Source organism: Phaethon aethereus, assembly GCF_964289735.1.
Source record: "Phaethon aethereus genome assembly, chromosome: 1".
Taxonomy (NCBI): domain Eukaryota; kingdom Metazoa; phylum Chordata; class Aves; order Phaethontiformes; family Phaethontidae; genus Phaethon; species Phaethon aethereus.
The window spans coordinates 37,968,037-37,987,041 of NC_138575.1; the positions used below are offsets into that span (position 1 = coordinate 37,968,037).

Here is a 19,005-nt window from a genome sequence, read left to right on the forward strand (position 1 = left end):
ACTATTTAGAAACACAGCGAGCATACCAATATCGGCAAACTGACACCACTGAGTCCTTGTATTGATCCTATTGCTGCATCCAGCTAAGCTTGCTGGGATCAGCACTAATGATCTCACCGTTCTTAATCACAGAACTGGAAACAAAGTACACCCAAACGTAATGGTTCGTTTGTCCCTTTCAAGAAAAGCTATCAGCATTCACATCAGAGAAATTCAACAGTGAGTTCACGTACACTATCTGAAGAAGATACAGTTAAGGGGTGTTATACTTTCCAAATTCTGCCCTGATCCCTCCCCTTCCTAAATTAGAGTTTTGCATCTCAGAGCACTATTAAATATCCTCCTGCTTTGTCTTCAGCAAACATGAGGTATCTTGCTATCTTCATCCAGCTTAGTTATATTTTACAATGAAACCAGGAACATTTTAAGTCAATTATTTAAGATGGTCTCATTGTAGCCTACTTACAATGAAAGAAAAACAAAAGCAAACTGAACAGCAAATGACTGTTTGCTATAAAAATGCTTTTTAGTATGTTGAGCTCTCCCCTCCACCCCCCCAGACATGAGACTGATTTATGACAGAACCAAGATATTCTTTCAAGCTGTCAGAGCGATAAAATAAAGAGATACTGAGTGGAAAACACTGGACTGCCACAGGCTAAATTGAGTGGTAAACAGCACAGAATTCCTTCTTCCTTTGGTCTGAGGAAAGCAAATGTGCCCACCTTCTTGCCTTCTCCATATATAAGGGGAAACTTCAAGTCATCTTCCTCAATGGTTTTGTATGCCCTGTGGGGGGAGGACAGACAACATTTATAAAGCTTGCACTCAATTAGTGACCCAGTGCCCTGAGACAAGCAGCTGTGATATTAAAAAAAAAAAAAATTAAATAGTAATTTTTCCTAAGGACTCTGTCTTTGAACCAAGATGTAAATTTCTTTTTCTGTGGAAAGATTCTCCCTAAATAATTATCCATTTCACCAAAAGGAAAAGTGAACATGAGCAAATATCTAACATGCCAAGCTGCTCCTATTGCTTGCAAGGAACAAGAGGTGGACTGGAATAACATCCTAATCAGGTAAGGTATCATTGGCTATGGCTATATCATAATACAGTATCAGAAAAAAACCCCAACCAACCAACCAAACCAACAAAACCCCAAAGCCCCAAGCCCACCAAGAAGCTAACCAATGAATAGATTCACACTGTTAACATTAAATAGTGAGCAACAACAGGACATGTACACAGTCTAAGTGTGAAACAGTTCTCCGATACTGTTCTCACCTTTCAAGACCGCTTAAACCAAGACAAGCTTCACATACTGAAGAATCTTAGAAGGATATTTAGTGCTCATTTGACCTTGACTGCAACAGTCAAGGTTGTCAGAGATTTCACATTTCACAGCAGTTTTCCCATGGCCAAGAGACAAGAGAAATAAATGCTCGTGCTCTGATTCTGTTTACGGCATGCCTGCGCACTCTACCTTTTACACATCCAGCTGTTGACATTGATGAGGTGAGAAGGTGAGCAATTTTGCCAGTGAGAAAAAAAAAAAAAAAAAAGGCTGTCATTCGCATAAACCGTAGAGTGCCGTGGTTTGTATAACACATGCTCAAGCCGAGGTGCTGGCGAGCCTCTTCGGTTAAAGTACCTCGCCCTAGAAGGACACGCTTCCCTTCATACCACAAAATTGTCCCTCCCCAGCCTTTACCTGCACGCTGTCCTCCTCTCCCTGTGCAGCACCCCTGCCCAAAGCCCTTGGGGTGAAAAATCAGCGCTCCCTGTCGAAGCAGAAGGGAGAAGCGGGAGGAGGGAAGGCGCCGTGGCAGGTCCCCTGCCAGCCACCACCAGCCCCTGCTGCGCTGCTCTCCAGCCGGGCTGGCTGCTTGAGCTCTGGGGAGTCGCATTTGATCAGGTTTAAGCAATGTCAAGGCTGTGACACAAACCAGCAGGAAATTAAAAATTAAGGGTGAAATCCTAGATTGTAATCGAACTGCCCCCTGCTTCTCCAAAATACGGCATAGACCCAGGATCAATAAATGGTGCTGTGTTAACACAGCTATACATACTGCATCACCTAGGCAAGCCTCAGACTTAAAGAGAGTAGCAATAGACATTTAAACCCCACCTTTACATTTCCCAGTAACTACAGGTAGGGCCCATATTAGGGCTTGGGGGTGAGGGGAGGGGGAAGAAAAAAGCAAAAGCAACCAAAACATATAGAAGAAATAGTAGTGGAGGACTCTGCTTCCGTACTACAAAACATTACTATGTGTGAAATACCAAAACGGAACGAGGTGAGGTTTGAGAAACACAGTGGGTGCTTCATGGGAGACCACGTAGTCAAGAATATCTTGGGTATATAACCACGATACTTGGGCATCTCTATAAGACACTATACAGTGAAGACATTTAAATGGCATTTTGTACTGGGGAGGGCAAACGGACTAGCTCTTAAACCAAACAAAAAGGCACAAATCACTACATGTAGCCAGCATGATAATACTTCCCTGATGTTTAAACTCTGGAATAGCATTTTATTGGGAAGGATGAGTCAGTCATGGACTTCACTCTGGTTTCTTCCTTTATTTCCAACATTTCTGCCTCACTCACCAACTTGGATATTCTGGATTGAACGTGTAGAAAAAATTTTACCATCCCTGGCTGCTCATGAACATGTCCCAAAGCTTCCAGCTGGACCTATAGCGCTGGGAGCCCTGGAAAAATCTCCTTGAGGTGGAGTCTGAACTCCTTCCCACTCCTTGCATAGCGCTAGTTGTGCTCTGACACCAAGGAAAAGGGTATCAGCTGAGTCCATGCTGGGCATCAGAGTCAAATGACTAATCAAACCACAAGCCTGACAAGATGACAATTTCTACTGGATTTTCAAGTTGTACATATTTGTTCAAATAGCAAACAAGACTAAGGTGATGCGATTTAACTATTTACAACGCCCTTTTTAAAGGAAAAACCAAACCCATTCTTTACCCACAAACTGTATTATCTGCAAGATAACTACAAATACTTAAGACCAAAGCCCTTACTATACACTGTCCTGTAAGTAGCCAAAAACAGGGACCAAGTTTTCTTCCGTCTCTCTCCTCCTTCCTTATATTCTCCTGTGTAGCACCTCACACTGACTGTGCTTTAGGAAGATGGAAAGTAAGAAAGGGTGAAAAATACATAATTTACGTTGGCGTCCTTCAAAAGAATGGTCCCCACTGCCAAGTCCAGGATCTTTTACGAAACCACCATAAGGACTATTGTCCCTAGGGCCTTCAACTGTGACACAACGGTGTAAGGATGCTAGAAGCAGCCGTGTTGCAAGGGCTCAAGCTAACTTGTTTCATCAGCAGATTAGGAAGGGCAGCTGGCTAGCCTATGACCTCCTGAAGCTATGCGACTAAGTGAGGGAGGCCTGGAAGGCTACAGTGATTTGTTTTGTGGTTTTCTCACAGCAAAACTCCTCTTGGGCTCAGAACTTCGGTGTCAAGACTCATCTCAAACATGCTTTTTCTGTTGATGTTGTTATTGCCTGAAAAATTATCAGCACTTGAAAAAACAATGCTCAGAACTGCAACCGCAGCAGTGGAGCTGGCACAGACACACTGGAAAGCAACCTGAGGCACTCTAGAAAAGTACCTATGTCCTGCATTACTAGCGAAACAGAATTAATAATACATGAGCGTGTGTTTTGCTAGCAAGAGAAGGATGAAGGACAGCTTTTCAGCTAGCAGCTCAGCAACTGCACTGGGGAGAAGGAAGGAAGGAAGCTCTGAAGTTGGTTTTGATTTATGCCCTGTGAAACCTCCTGTACTTTGTGCGTGTGTTTATTTCACACAGGCTACAACCTTCTGGACTATTTCACTTGATTTTATGTAATGAAGTGTCATTTATACCTTCGTGTGTTGTTTAGATCGTGCTATATAAAGATATAATATGGCAGTAAGTATATCAAACACAGACATACGGAGAACCTGAGGGGGTTGTTTGGCTTTTTTAGTGCCAACATGGCCTTATTCAGCCATCTACGTAATTCAGCCTAGCTCACTGTTTTAACTAACACAAACACAGGGTTGCAGTTCTCCACTCTCCCCATCTTCCTCGTCCACATCCCAGGAGGTCTCAGTGGCCACCAGGGCATGACAAGACAGGTTATGAAGACAAGGCTACGCTATTGCCTGCTGCTCTGAATGAGCCTAAATCCTGTCAAGTGCTTCTGCCACGTAAACCTCTATTTTTCCAAATGGAAAAACAGGGGGGCAGGGGGGAAGTAGAAAAGGCAAGCTTGTGCCCAGCTAGATCTAGCTGCTTTTTTTTTCAGTTAACTTAGTTTCTTCTTTTCATTTCAAAAGAATTATGAAATGCTACTGCTGTCCAAAAATACTGAACTAGGGCTTGACATATGTACCACCCACAAAGTTACATTTGGACTCAGGATCAGCATTTTGGAAAACCGGGCCAAATCGCACCGGGAGCCAAAAGAGATGTCAGGACGAAAGAACTAGGACTGACATGATGTTACTCATATGCTAACTGGAATCTGCTCTAAATACATGGTGAAAAAATCACCAGAAGCTGCTAAATGCACAAGACAATCTACAGAAGTTGTTTCCTACAGTACTGAGGTCATTAGCAGTGCTTTAGGCACTCTTTAAATAAAAGATTATCAAAGTTACCTGCATATCGCTGGGTCAGAACTTGAAAAACTGGTCAGCTCCCAAATACAGATTTCAGAGCCAAAATCCTAGATAATTTCTTACATGTGTTATGCATTCTCCTGGCATATAATTTGTCCTTAAAATTGGCCTTCTGAAAGCACATGCAAATTCACGTAAGAATAGAAGTTGCTGATGACCAAAAAAAAAAATTTTTAAAAAAATCCACATTACGTTTTCTTTTACAGCAAACTGTGTAAGGTTACTGGTCATGAAAAGTGTTGTGTTGGCATCCCCAGGCACAACAGATGGTGGCAAAAACACAATCTACCCTGACCTGGAAGGCTCAGTTCTGTGAACAACAGGGGAATCCAGATTCTGCGATCTGTTTTTCCATAGCATTTGGCTTTAGAAAGTTTGTCCGTATTTCACATCTCTGCTAGTGACACCTGATAGTAAATTGAAAATTAAACCTGAGGAAGAGCAAAAATAATCATCAAAGGGCTTTAGCTTGAAACGGAGCAAAACCCACTTGTGGCAAGCAAGCAAGCAAAAGCACTATGGCTTCAGAAATGTCCTAATTCATACTGAGTACAAGGATGAAGGCTCTCCTTTGAGACAGTTTTGTGGATGCAGTGTACTTGTAGCACAGCTTTGCTACCACTCTGTAAAAAACCCAAACCCCAAACCCAGAACCACCTCCAAACACCCCCCACCTCCCAACTGTCCTGCTCCCCAACAAACCACCCCAGCTAACCAACCAACCTCCCGTTCCCCAAGCTCAACTTTCCTTGGTCATATCAATAGAAAACCAGATTTTAAACCTTGAGCAACACAAAACTTGATAGAAACATTTTTTTCCCCTCCCACACAAGGAATCAGTGGATTGGAGCTAACCCTTTGGTTAACAGAGCTTAAATCACCAGCCCAAAAGGAACTGTTTATCTGTACAGTTTATTGAACTACAGGCATCAAACCAGTATAAATGCGTGCTTACTACCAAGAATAAAAGATGTGTAGCGCAGGTTAGGCACAGAGCCACTGAAAATTATGCAATTTATGTCTTGATCCAGCCATAATTTTTAAAAAACATCCTTACACATATGTGCTTCTGCAGAGTCAGGATCTCTACATCCAGACAGCACTGTCTGATACTAAGTACCCTCTAGGTAGGTTAGCTTTAATGTTCCAGTGCCTCAGTATCTTTCCCCTCTTACTCATCTGACATACAGTTTAATGAGGCAAAACTACGATAAGCAAAGATAATAAAAGCACACAAACTATAGCAATGTTTGTTAAGAGAAAAAATGATGGCAAACCCAAGTCAATTAAAGACAACAGATGCATGTGCACACACACACAAAACAGTTTTTAGGGAAAAATCTACTCTAAACCAAGATACTGTCACAGGGTTTCTTTCAGGTAAAGAGGAAAACATAGAAGTTTTAAAACATATGTTTTTCCCAGAAAATTCAGAAAATCCTTCTTCTGAACCTGAAACTATATAACGCTTCATTTTGCAAATCCCAGCTCTCTCTACCAATCTACAAATTAAAAAAAAAAATTAAAATAAATTACAGTATCTCAGCATAACTTGTACACACATATGATTTCTGGCTTGGTCAAATCAGACTAGTACATGAGCTCTAGACCTCCAGGGAGCTTTCACTGTCCTGTACAGTCCTAAGACAGCCTGGACTTTGGAAAGGATGTATCCCCCCAGCACCATATACTCCTGTGGAAGTAATTCCTAAGGAAAAAAAAATTCTATCCATCTCAGCCAGCCCATTTTAAAGATCCAAGCACTGACATCTTCTCTCAGGCACCTCCTGGAACATGGCTGATTTTTTTAGTCCATTCACCTCTAATGGAGCATTAGAAGAAACTGGTGGAGGAAAAGTCAGAGGGAGGGTGGCCAAGGACCTAGAGAGGTCCTTGTCCAAAAAAAGGACAAATCAGGAAAAAAATTAACTGAGTGTATTTGTAAGTACCCTCCCTTGTTGCTTTTGTGCTCAGGAGACTGGGAAGGACAGAGCAAGCGTACTGTGAGTGCTTTCATTCACTGCTTGCGACCGGTTGAGCTTCCACTACCCATGAGTGACAGAAACGGTGTGCAGATATTGCAGCTGCACATCAAGTGAATCCATGTTCTGCAAAAGCCTCACCAGGCCAAATCTACTTTTTTCCCCAGCAAATTTGCTGTCTTGAGTGCTTCTTAAAGTTTACTTCGTCTCTTCTACTTTTAAAAGACAAACAGGAAGGTCTGTCAGCAATTTTCTCTGGAGATAGAGGGGTAAGGGAAGTGGGCTGTTAACACCCTATAGGCTTAATGCACTGTGATGGACAGAAAAAATGTTTGTAAATTCACGTTTTGCTGTACTTCTTGTTAAAAGGATGTAGTGAGGCAGATGGGAGAAAGACTGCGTGTTAACCTCACAGTGGCTGCTCCACACTTGCTAGCTGGGATCCTCTGGAAGGAAAGGAGATTGCTGTTAAGGAGGAATCATGAAGGAAACTCTTCTGGGAAAGATGGCTCTAGTGTCGGATGGGGCAGGCAGTGAGACACGGCAAGCAGAGACCTCACCATGCCACAGCAGTGCTGGAAACTCCAAGGAGGAGCAAGGGGCCTCTTCTCAGCCAGGAGCAGAGCCATAAGTCAGTCCTGAGCAGCAATGGAAAGAAAGAGGATTTCCTAGGGACCCAGCCAAGGTTATGTCAAATGTGTACCCAGGGAAACCAGAGAAAGCAGGAGCGGGGGAAGAGACTACGCCTCACCAGAAGGAGTTGTTTTTGCTAGGATTTTCAAATTGAAGATTACCTCATTTCAGTTTAGTTTCTTTCTGATAAAAGAGACTGGGAGCCTCTTTGCCCTTGCATACGCGGCACCTGACCTTGTGCCAAGGCAAAGCCCAAGCAGAGGTGCACAGCCATGCAGGGACAGGTCTCAGATGCACTGCTTCCAGAAGAAGATGCTCCCACAGGACACGGCTCAGACCAAGCTCATTCTTGTTGGGCTCACTTGGCCCCAGAGAGGCCATTTACAAAGAGCTTTACCCCAGACTTCGGTTTTCTCTTTTGTTGCAGCACTATCACTTGTTTCTGCTTTCTCTTGCCCCAAAGACACTGGCTCAGGCCCTGTGGCACGTGCGCGCCTGGGGAAAACAGAGCCATTCGTCACCGTCAGGAGATGTGCTGCACGCAGCAGGTCAGCCCTCGCCTCACGCAGCAGGTCAGCCCTCGCCTCCCGCTGCTCCTGCGGCAAGGGCTGCAAATCTTGCGAAGATGCAGAACATGCACGTTGCAAACAGCCATCCGCCATCGCAGAGCTGTGCCCCAGCCACCCAGGCACGGTCCCGCAAGCTGCTCCAGCTGCGCACGCTGAGGAGGCCCGGCCCGGCCCACTCCCGGCTACCTCGCCACGAGAGACGAGAGCAAAGACAAAAAAAGCAAGGCAAGCAGCTGCGGATTACCGTTTCTGCTGTAAAAATGACATCCTATCTCTCCCTTCTCCAGAAAGGCCCAGTGCGGCAAAGGTGGCCCGTAATCATTAAATTATGAAAATGTAAGTTGCTGGGAGGAAATTAATACCAGGCATGACTGGGGAAAAGGCTGCTTTCTTGTGAAGTAATTATGAAATTAAAATTTGATCTCTCCCTGGCGATTGTACAAAGGATACGGCTGAGGTCTCGAACACAACAATACAGCCAGGATTTCGAAAGCAGCAGCACAAAAGGTTTCACTAGACAAAAAAGCTCAATTAAAAAAGGGTGAGGAAAAAAAAAAAGAAAAGAAAGGATGACTTTTTGTAAATTACATGAATTTGCCTAAAAGGCGCAATCAAGCAGGTTATGGTGCAGGGTTTGCAGACTTCCAATTACTTTTTACAAGTTGGAATCAAGCTGTTAGGAAATGCAGCTTATCTGAATAAGACTAATAATGCTAAGCTAATTAGACCCACAGGCATTAGCCAGCAGATAAATTCAGGCCGGAAAGAGGGACACTGTCACTTTAAACACTGCCTTGGGATCAGTGGAAAAGCTAATGAGGAGTGTCAGTTGGGGCTGTTTTATTAGGTGGTTCTCCAGAGGATATAGCCCGAGGTTTCTGTAGCAGGGCTTCTGCGCTTGATTCAATAAATCAATTTATATTAAAGGGGGGGCGCAGCGCGGACGCCTGCTCTATAAAGCATTTCTGTGGCATTTCTCAATCTGCTCAGGCACTCCTCGGGCAGGCTACCTGAACGTGCTGTCAAAGGACATCGAGCCCAGCAATAAAAAATAAGATAGCGGCCGCACTGGCAATATTTGTTCAAATGAGCTTGCGCATTACCAAGCAAAACATGTACGTTGGCTCTCACCGGGGTATTCTGGATCCCCAATAAGTGATTAATGAGAGCCTGGTTTTTGTGAGCCGGAGTCTGAACCGCAGACAGCAAGGCAGGCTGCCCAATGAAAGCAAAAGGCATCCATCCCAAACAAAATAAAACGGCTTGAAAAGTGAAGTTGCTTTTTTTTAATCAGATGCTTAGAGGCTGAAAGACATTCCCTGTTGGAAAGAAAAGGGCAAACGCAGAGCAGGCTGGCAGCTTTCCAGGCAGTGGACAATATTGACTCTAGAATAAAATGGGTTTTGCTTACCACTCGCCCCAGGGCAACCAGCCTCCCTGCTCTGGAATAAATCACGCAGGCGGGTGATTCCCGGGCACGGGCTGACCCTCGGGTGCATAACCGTGTGCCATGGCACCCCCTCGCCGGACAAACGGACACGGAGCCAGGGAGGGCTCCGAAGCACACCGCGCGCACGGCAGCGCCCAGCTCCCCTGCCCGCTGCCGGCTGGGGCTTCAGCCCACAACGCGTGGTGAGGGCTGGACCAGCTCGGACCGTTTTTGGTGGGATGCTGCTCAACTCTGTATGCTCCTGGAGGGCAAAGGAAATCGCCAACAAATAGGGTCAAAAAATGGACTTGTTAGCTACCACCCTAAAATCAAGTCAAAAAGCTAAAGCTGTGACCTGGAAACAAGCCTTGAAAGCACTCCACTTCAACGCGAGCAGCAGAAAGGCCACTGTTTGCATTCCAAGGAGGAGCGAAAAATTAACTTTGCAACCACCAACGCTGATGCCAGTTGGTGGTGCCTTCAGGGTGCCTCTGGTTAAGTGCAGCGCTGTATGGCTCCTCCAGCCCCACAGGAGGCTGAGGGGGGAACCCTGGAAGGAGCCACTACGCCAGTGAGGGACACAGTAAGCCAGAAAACCAGGTTTTGGGATGGCGTCCAGGATACAGTCAAAGTGCTTCAAAGTTGTTCACACTGGATTTACCCAAGAGGAAAGAAAACCTGACCAACCGTGTCTTCGCTTTTAAATAAAAGGTGGAGACAGAGAATACTAACTGCACAGTCCTTTAAAGAAGCACTTATCAGGCCTGCTTTTTTCTCCCCCATATATTTCTACCTCAGGCTACCCACACCCCTTTTTAGCACTGGCAGCACTTTGCTTATGTGGCCACCGAGTCTTCCGTGATGCTTCTGTTGCCAGGACTTGTCAAAGCCACCAGACCTACCCTGTCTCCGATACACGTTTAACCTCTGCAAGCCATGGGCCTGAAAACGCCAGGCCAGAGACCCAGCTGTGAAAGACTGTCAGTAACGCAGATGTCTGCCAGCAAATTACGGCTCGAGACAGCTCGGAGGCTTGTTCAGCAGGAGACACAGCTCCTAAGATGCCTTGCCAGCTACAGTGCGCGTTTTGCAATGGTTGCTCAACCACAACGCGCGGGGGGCGAGGGCGCAGGAGGGGCAGCTCAGAGTCAGCTCTTACCTAAATGGGATTTATTTTAGATACATTTAATACAGCAGATTTCTCATCCCAACTGCCACTGCAGGGAAAGGAGAAAGGATGGGAGAGCTGAAGGGAGAAGGGAAAGGCTGGTTTCAAAGCAGTTACAGGCAGCTTGGACGAGTGATGCAGTACACATTGCTGGATCAGTGGTTGTCCTAATGCTGTGGGGAAACTTGGCAGCTCTGCTACCGCTGTGGGCTGTTGAGACAAAGCCAGTGTGGAAACTTCACATAAAAAAAAAAAAAAAGAGAGAAAGAAAAAGCAAAAAAAACCCCCAAAACCCCAAAAAAAGGCCAAATGCATTATGACAGACCCAAAGACAATAACCTTTTGTAATCCAAACAAGCTCGGCAAGCCAAGCTATTGTTGAGAATCTGAAAAGGGTAAAAACAAAGAAAAAAATAATCATACAGCTTCTAATAGAAAACACAGAAAGTACCCTGAATTTTAAAACAAAACAGTTCATATTCCTGAGGCAACATCAGAGCAGAGTTTTACACCCTCTCACTAAAGGATTCAGTAATAAGTGCAAGAGTGGATGTTTCTTCCTAGCATCACCTGCACCTCTGTACACGCATGTGCAGATGTCAACACGCAGTGAAGTCACTGACCAAAAACAGGTTCAGACAGTTGATCTTCTGCATTGTAAGTGATAAAGGTTTGGCAGTTTGTTTTAGTGTAGCAAGCTCTGGCTGGCCAAAGCTCCATCTAACGTTTTCTAGAAAAGGAATACATATGCTAATTCATACTCCATGATAGATATCGTCCTTAGAAATAAATGCAGAACAGACATGTCCTTGGCTACTGTGCCCTGATACATCAGTTAAATCTAGAAATTCGAATGGGAAGAAACTAGAAGCAAAACCCTTGAAGAGGAAAATGACCACTGTGAAACACCAGCCACCGCAAACCATCACCTCTGACAGCCCACCAAGCTGGAAGTCTAACGTCCACAGCCTCAACCATTAAAATTGACTCAGACTTTTGGATAAATAGAAACAGATTGCTTCTCCTCTGCTTAGGAGATCACTGCACACAATTTGATGGAAAACAAGACTCCCTGGGGCAAACACCCTGCAAAAAGAAATGGACTCTTATTTAGAAGTGCTCTGATTTAGATAAATGTATGGTGATAGAGCAATTCCCTCACCATTTTATTGTCCTGAGGCAAACAAAGAGGTAACTGATGCACTAGCTGTGGGATATGAAGCAGTTAAAAGATTCCGATTCTCTTATTCAGGACAAAAACGCAGCCCCCATTTTCCACTTCAAGCCAGAAGTCAAAAGGAGCAGCAGAGAGAGGTAGCCTCATCACAATCTCCACATGCTTTTGTTTATTAGCACAGGCCACCCCTTTCTGGGACAACACTGAGGTGAATTCAGACTTGAATTTTCAAGTCACACTAAGTATTCATTCCCAATTAACTGCTTACAGCTAGGCATATTTGTGCAAAACTGGTGGTAATTTTTACATTATTACCATATTAGAATCTGTAACTGGATCAACACGTGTCCCACACTTCAGGAAATTCAGAAAGATTAACAGGAAAATCAACTCTCTTCTCTGCCCTGCCATATGCTAGAGTTAACAGAGTTCACACACCAGTACTGAAAAACAATACATTGAATCAAATCTGCCATCCTTTTAGACTTACCCACTTCTAACTTACTCATTATTCTATATTTAAAATTTGCATTCCTTTTTATTTATCTTTATTCTAATGCCAACCAGTATTAGCTATGCAATAACCATTTTGAATAAGGTGAAGTTCTATGCACAGATTCACAGATGAGGTACAAACTGTTATACAGAATCACCTCTTGTTTTAATTTTTAACCATTCCAACCCTGTACGCATCCCAGCATCCTGCTGGTGATTTTGACTGGAAAAATCACAGTAAGCAGAACTTCCACTGAGCTTTTTGACATGGCTGTCAAGTTCATTTGGAACGTTTAGTGTGCAAAATAGTTATTTTTTCCTCTTCCTGCTTTACTTGGTATTTATCACCACCAAATTTCATCACTCTGATGCCCATGCCCACTGCCAATGCTGCAACTTCAACCATTCTAACCTCATTTCTTTTCCAGACCGCTAATCAACAAGGGAAATGCAAAACAACTCCCAGGAACCTGGAGAAACCCTCCTCGCCTTCCAACTATGGTGAAAGAATTCTGCTCTTACTCTCCTCTCAGGAAGTTCTTGGCCCATGATACCTCTGTAGCTCTCCCCAAAATTAGAGGGGGTTTTGGTGTTGGGTTTTTTTTTGGGGGGTGGTGGGTGGGTTGTTGTTTTTTTCCCAATAGCATCTCACATCTTGAAAAAGAGCTTTTGGAAGCCTACATGAAGCCATTCTTTACTGATGCCTTCAGAGACATCCGGGAGTTTAATAAGAAAATTCCCTTTGCAGAAACTGGGACAGTGTCTAATGATCTTCCAAATGTTTTACTGTGTAAGTCCTCAGTTGATCCAATGTTCTCATTCTGTTCCTATTCTTTTGTTCATGCCTGTAGCCTTTTTAAAATGTGAAGTCATCGTTCTCAGGGTGAGACTGCATATTTCTACTAGCAGCTGTTCAGGATGATGGACAATGACTGTTATTCCCAGATTAACTTTTTCTGCACAAACACTCCAGGTTAATATTAAACTTAGGTCATTATTCTGACATTAAAACATCATTATGTTCATGGTCTATAAAGTATGGGACAAATCAGAAGCATATGGAGTTGTAGTTGCATGTGAGCATCCAAGTTTCCAAACCTACAAGAATTCAGGCTTTTTAACCCCCTCCTTTCTTTTCTGTCCTGAAAGGATATTTGCTAAGGATGCTAAAACACAGAGTGGAAGTGAAGATCATTTGCATATATAGGGCCTTTGCCTTTACAGGTCACACACAGAGCACACAACAGCAAGGATTAGGGCTTCTCTAAATGAGTAGGAGTCACTTGAGAAGAAGCCTCTTGACCTTACACAAAACAATGAAGACATTTAGCCAGAGACAAAAACCTCATCGTTCTTCCTGTCTTCGCTTCATTAAGTCAATGCTGTTCATCCAAGCTTTTTCATTTTAGGCTGGCTATGACTTTTATTCAGATAGGCCCATCTCTAAAACAATTCCTCAAGGGTTACCCAAATCAGAGGTCAGCTGCACTGGAGCATGGAAGGTAGCTCTTCCCTTCTGCAAGCATTCCTCGGCTTGCAAAAGCATGATGGCCCAGTGATCGAGATTCTATAAAAAGCTCCTTCCAAGATAGGAAAGTTGTTTAGCTTTCAGGAAGATCCCCTGGTATGTCTTCCCCTTTATGTGTTTGCTCTGCTTTGAGTGCTCACACATTAGAACAAACCGACGTCCTTGCTCTGGAGGGAGGTCAACTTTTTATTTAAAACATTAACTTCTAAAAGAAAAATACATCTCAAGGAAGGATATACCTTTCCCTTTAGTATGCAGGTGTACACCTCCATGTTTGATGCAGTTTACACTAATCAAAGACATGTACAAAGCAGGCATTGGCTGGGGAGAAGGTTGACCCCATGCTGAGAAAGACACATTCTTACCAGCCAGTCATGTTGAAGTCACGATAGAGCATCCTCTTCCCAACTTCCTTGCGCTGCACTCTCCGTGGAAACTCTAAATGCGTGAACTCATTTCCCAGCAAGTGGGGCTGCATGTAAGCCTGTGGGCAGAAACCAAGCCACAGATACCACACAAACATCATAAAACAAGACAACATCTATTTTTAATAAAGAGGTAGAATTAGCATCCCTTCCTGCTCCCTTCCCACACACATTTCCCCCGACACCCCCTTTTTAAACAACAAAGACTATGAGCTCCATTTCAGCAAACAATGTGCACACACACCAGTTCTGATGCTGCTTGGTGTCTGGCAGCAGCCTTACAGGGGGCAGTCCTCTTGCCCTCAAAATCCTTCACTACTTCTCACTGCTCCTCAGCATTTGGGATCTCTAAAGTACACCTCATCCACTGACCCTGAAGGAGTCAGCAGCGCTTCATAAAACAGAACACATCTCCTTTTGTAAGTCAGCGACCTAAAAGAAGGGAACGATCAAAGGACAAAGCCATGGAGCAAGCAGAGACTTGGAGGGGTGCACGTGGAGCAAAGCTCAAGCTTTTTGACTCCCAGTTCAGCTAGGCCAACACCACATACAACCTAACATTACTACCACACTTTAATTTTCACTCTTGAGAAAAATGTTCCCTTTTACCTTCTTAGCGTGCTGCACCCCATCACACGAGACACTGCAAATAAACATGAGTTGCAGAGCACTTTATTTTCTTGTTTTCTAAAAAATACTTCCTTTGTACAGAATAGACTTTAAGAAAAGCAGCAGTTTTGTGTCACAACCGAAACTAATGTTTTTGATGGTGTTAACATTTGACTGCTGCTGCCCCTTCTGGTGTTGCTGCTCTGCAGATGCTGGGAGGCCTCTTGGCTACAGCCGTGCCTGAGGCTCATGTGCTCCAGAGCTGACTGTACTCTAGAGCATCGTGAGGCTCTTCATCCAGCACACAAATTTTTGGTTTGGATTTATACACAGATCACCTGACATGATAGGTTAATCCTTAAATATACTGTATTTCTTCTTTCTGAAATAAATCTCATTCATTTTTCTTTAATAATTACATAAATAAGCCTTTCTCCTCCCTCCCCAAAGCCACATTGTGAGCAAGCACTTCTGAAGACACAGTCAAATTGGCTAGGGAACTGAAAAAAAGTTGTGTTTCTTAACCTTTCTGCTGATAACTCTTTTTCCTTATCCAACCAGTTAAGGTAATAAAGTCTGTCTTATCTCCAGCAGCAGCTGCCATCAGGGCAGACCAAATGAGCTGGCTTTAGTTTATGGGTTTGTCATAAATCTAGCGTTCATCAAAGGTGAGCGGCAGGAAGCCATGGAAGCCCTTATTGATCTACCTGGCAGCTATCATGCAGATAGCTCACAATAAAATATTTCCTGCATTTAAGGGCTGAGTTGCTCCCACTCAATTTAATAGGAGTTGGATCAGGCTCAGAACACCACAGCGCCAACCTTCCATCAGCTTGTCCCCATTCCTGTCGCCAGACATCCTTCCAGAACACACCTTGAGCTTGGCCGAAACAGGGCTGAGGGAGATTGCTGTGTGTAGCCGAGATTGGATTCTGCTTTCAAAAGGCAGCTTTCAAGCACACAAGTGTGATCTTGACATTGTGATCCCTTCCTGGAACAGCAGCTCCATCAAATTCTCTCTCCGTGTACAGTTAAGGGAATTACATTTTTTTCCTGCAGTCTACAGTCAGCCAAGGTTCCCCCCCAGTATTGTTTTCAAGGACCCTCTAACTGGATCACTGTTCCTCATTACAGAAACAGTTGAGAAGCACTAGTGACTGTTGAGAGGTCTAGTAGTGTTAGTCCAGTTGATGCTTTCCGTACTTCCAGAGCTCTGGATTCTTTATTTCACAGTATATGTAAACTTTTTATTTATTTTTTATTCCAGTCACAAAAAAGATGGAACATGCCTAATGATTTATTTGATGTATTGCTACACATTGACAGCAGAGTGCTGGAGTTTTTTTGGTGTTTTTAAATTCTTTCTAGTCTGTGATATGGTAAACAATTAAGTCAGTCTGCTTTGAAAGCACAATTCAGTTCACTTAAAAATGCACCGCCTACCTTGATTAAATCATTACAAACCACTTCTAGCTAAAGACTACTGCTGCCTGCCTACAAAACAAGAAGCCTTATTTAAAGCAAAAAAACCTCATACCTGACATCAAAATGAAGTTATTTAACCTTTAGATTATGAGATTACTTATTAGGCTGGATCACAGGTCCAAAAGAAAAAAGTTACAGGCTTTTAGCATTTTTCCCCTTGAAAACAAGAATTTTCTTTATTGAAAAGGTAAAGTGATAGGGACAGACTGCATTTCATAAAGATTTACTCAGATGGAAAGTCTGAGGTCACAAGTGAAATAAGATTAATAAAGCTGGCAGAGTTAGCAGTGGACTGCTAATGTTCAAATAAGATTTCTCTTCTGCAGCCAAGCCTCAATGCTTGATTTACAATCCAGGGATCTTAACTTGATTCTAATATTTTTTGTGTCAGTGGAACAGAGCGAAAAGAGCAATTTGGAACCTTCTGGTGCCTATGAACTGAATTCTTATGTGAAGAAATGGGGATTTTTGTTGGGGGTGGGTTTTTTTTTTTTTTTGTTTTGTTTTTTTTCCTGTATTTTTTATCCTTTTCTTTTTAACAGTCATTTTTGATGCTTCACTGGTGATTATACAGAGAGAAGAATATTCTACTATAAAACTCAACTGCAACTTCCAGTCAGGTTTGTCGAGAACTGTTCTCCATTTTCTACGAGGCAGGACTCTTCTCCCTCTCCACCCTAATCAAACTGTGCTGGGCAGCAGAACCAGGAAAAAAATAAAAAGCAATGCTTTAAAAATCTACAGATCTTTCAAGTAGATATACAAGCAGACACCATGAAATCCCCTCGTGATCAAAGGAGAAACAAAAATGGCGAGTGAACTGACTATCAGAATTTCATCTATGATGAGGCACTGCATTTTCCATTTTTTCATTTGTTTAGTCTCAATTTGCAAGAACCTCAGATGAGAAACACCATTCAGAAAACTGAAATTTAATAAAAAGATTGACTATCAAATACTTTCTATATTCTTACAAGGTATGTTCAGACAACATTGTTATTCTGTGTTATGGAACTGGAATATTTTCCATATTTTTTTCTTTCAGAAGCTATTAGTTTTTTGGCATAAATCTGGCATAGTCTGCATCATGTGTTTTTGGTACTCTGCCATTTTATGGCATATTTTGTGGCTGGATGTATTACATTCAACATTAGTTGTTTAAAATGAAGTCTGCTTAAGGAAATATTAGTCACATCTCTTTCAAAAGGCCATTTACTTCCTGCTGTGTTTCCTGGTGATCAGCAAAGCAAACGTGAAATGAAGATAAACCGAGACTTACACACTAGTATGTCAGTTAATTACGTGGCAGGGAACACTGCATATATCTTACTGTACCTCGGTAAAGTCTGCTGATGCCTTTTCCAGCTCCTCCAGTACGCACTGCTCTAGGACATCACCAGCACTAGCGGTTTCACTGTATTCTGTGCTATTTTCAGACTGCCATTTTCCTCTATGTCAACTATATCTTACAACTTTATCCTGTTATCATACTGTGCCATTTTCTCCAATATTGTACTACATGGGACTACCGCTCACAACAGCATGCACAGCACAATGCATCCAGAAGTTTTGCAAATTACTCAGCTATGTCATATGGACACATTTAAGCCAAACAGATTAAAACTAAAGGAGGTAGTGGTAGCAGGAAAGAGGGAAGTGGGAGCCAAATTCATCCCTGGATTGGTCTCTCCTCTTATGAAAGGCCAGGACCCTGTCCGTAAAACCACACATCTCTTTCACCACAACATCATGCAATGTGTCAGATGGCCAAAGCAATCTGATGCTGGGTGATGCAGGGAGCCACAAACTGTAAGAGAATTAAGATACATCTGACTTATAATTGAAGCACTGAATTTAGGAGATTTAGGTTCATCTCCTCTTCAGGCTTGGGTTACTCAAGCATCTTCTAGCAGATAAGTTAGTATCACTTAATCCTCACCTGAACAATGAAATAAGAATAGGTCCTCTTTGAACCCATGCCTGTCTGGGCTCATGAACCTTTGCTTGAATGGTGCCACACACAAAGAGCATCCATGGCTTACTGCCACTGATGGCCACCCAGTCTCTACCAGCAGTAAAGCCTGCCCTGGTAGTAGCAGTGCACCATCACTGGCCTGAGATGTGAACTTCTGGGGCACTGCCTGGCTACATGTGTGGACATGGTATGCAGTAACACCACGCTGACTTCACATGACATCTCAAAGTGCAACTTTGATAACTAATAGAAATACACCCATTTGCAATATGCTCATTCATCATTCACTTTAAACACGTTTTCCAAGGGAATAAGTAACAAAATCTGTGCCATTTACTGTTGCAATTTAGACTATCATGACTGAAATTAATAGTCTCCTCAGAAGATGAAAGGAAAATTGCCTCTGGCAGTTGTTGCCTGCGCAACTGCTGAATGTACCAGAGAAGTTCCCAGTCAATACTGGATTTTATTCTCCTTCGAGGTACACTGATAGGGGAAGCCAGGGCTTTCCTGGAGTAGCAGCTGTGCAAGCTCTCCTGCCACAGTGCTAAAAAGAAAAGACAAGACAGAAGAAATCAAAAGAAAAGTAGGCTTGTGAATTTCTGCCAGTGGAAGGGAAGCCATATGATGCACTGAACCTCTACAGAAGCCAAAGGACCAAGGGAATACTGGTGCAAGGCTTTCATGCCTTCCATCTTAAGTGCTCTCTGACAACAGGATTGATTGCCTTCTGCAATACTCTCACAAGTCTCCTGACAGAGAATTCTGCCTCTGCCATACAGCCTGCCTGAAATTTGCAGTTGTGTGCTGTCCTCCCACTGCAAAAAAAG

The 19,005-nt window shown here is 43.3% G+C and overlaps 1 protein-coding gene across 1 annotated transcript in view; it reads right to left on the reverse strand.

Moving 5' to 3' along the window:
• Positions 1 to 19,005, reverse strand: part of PPM1H (protein phosphatase, Mg2+/Mn2+ dependent 1H) — a gene marked incomplete at its 3' end in the record, with an annotated part of 135,796 nt that overhangs the window by 15,638 nt on the left and 101,153 nt on the right. Inside the window, exons 6-7 of the mRNA XM_082013925.1 lie at positions 14,047 to 14,165; positions 726 to 789 (exon numbers count right to left, since the gene is read on the reverse strand). Of these exons, the coding sequence (XP_081870051.1) occupies positions 726 to 789; positions 14,047 to 14,165 (183 nt within the window). The remainder of the gene's footprint in view (positions 1 to 725; positions 790 to 14,046; positions 14,166 to 19,005) is intronic.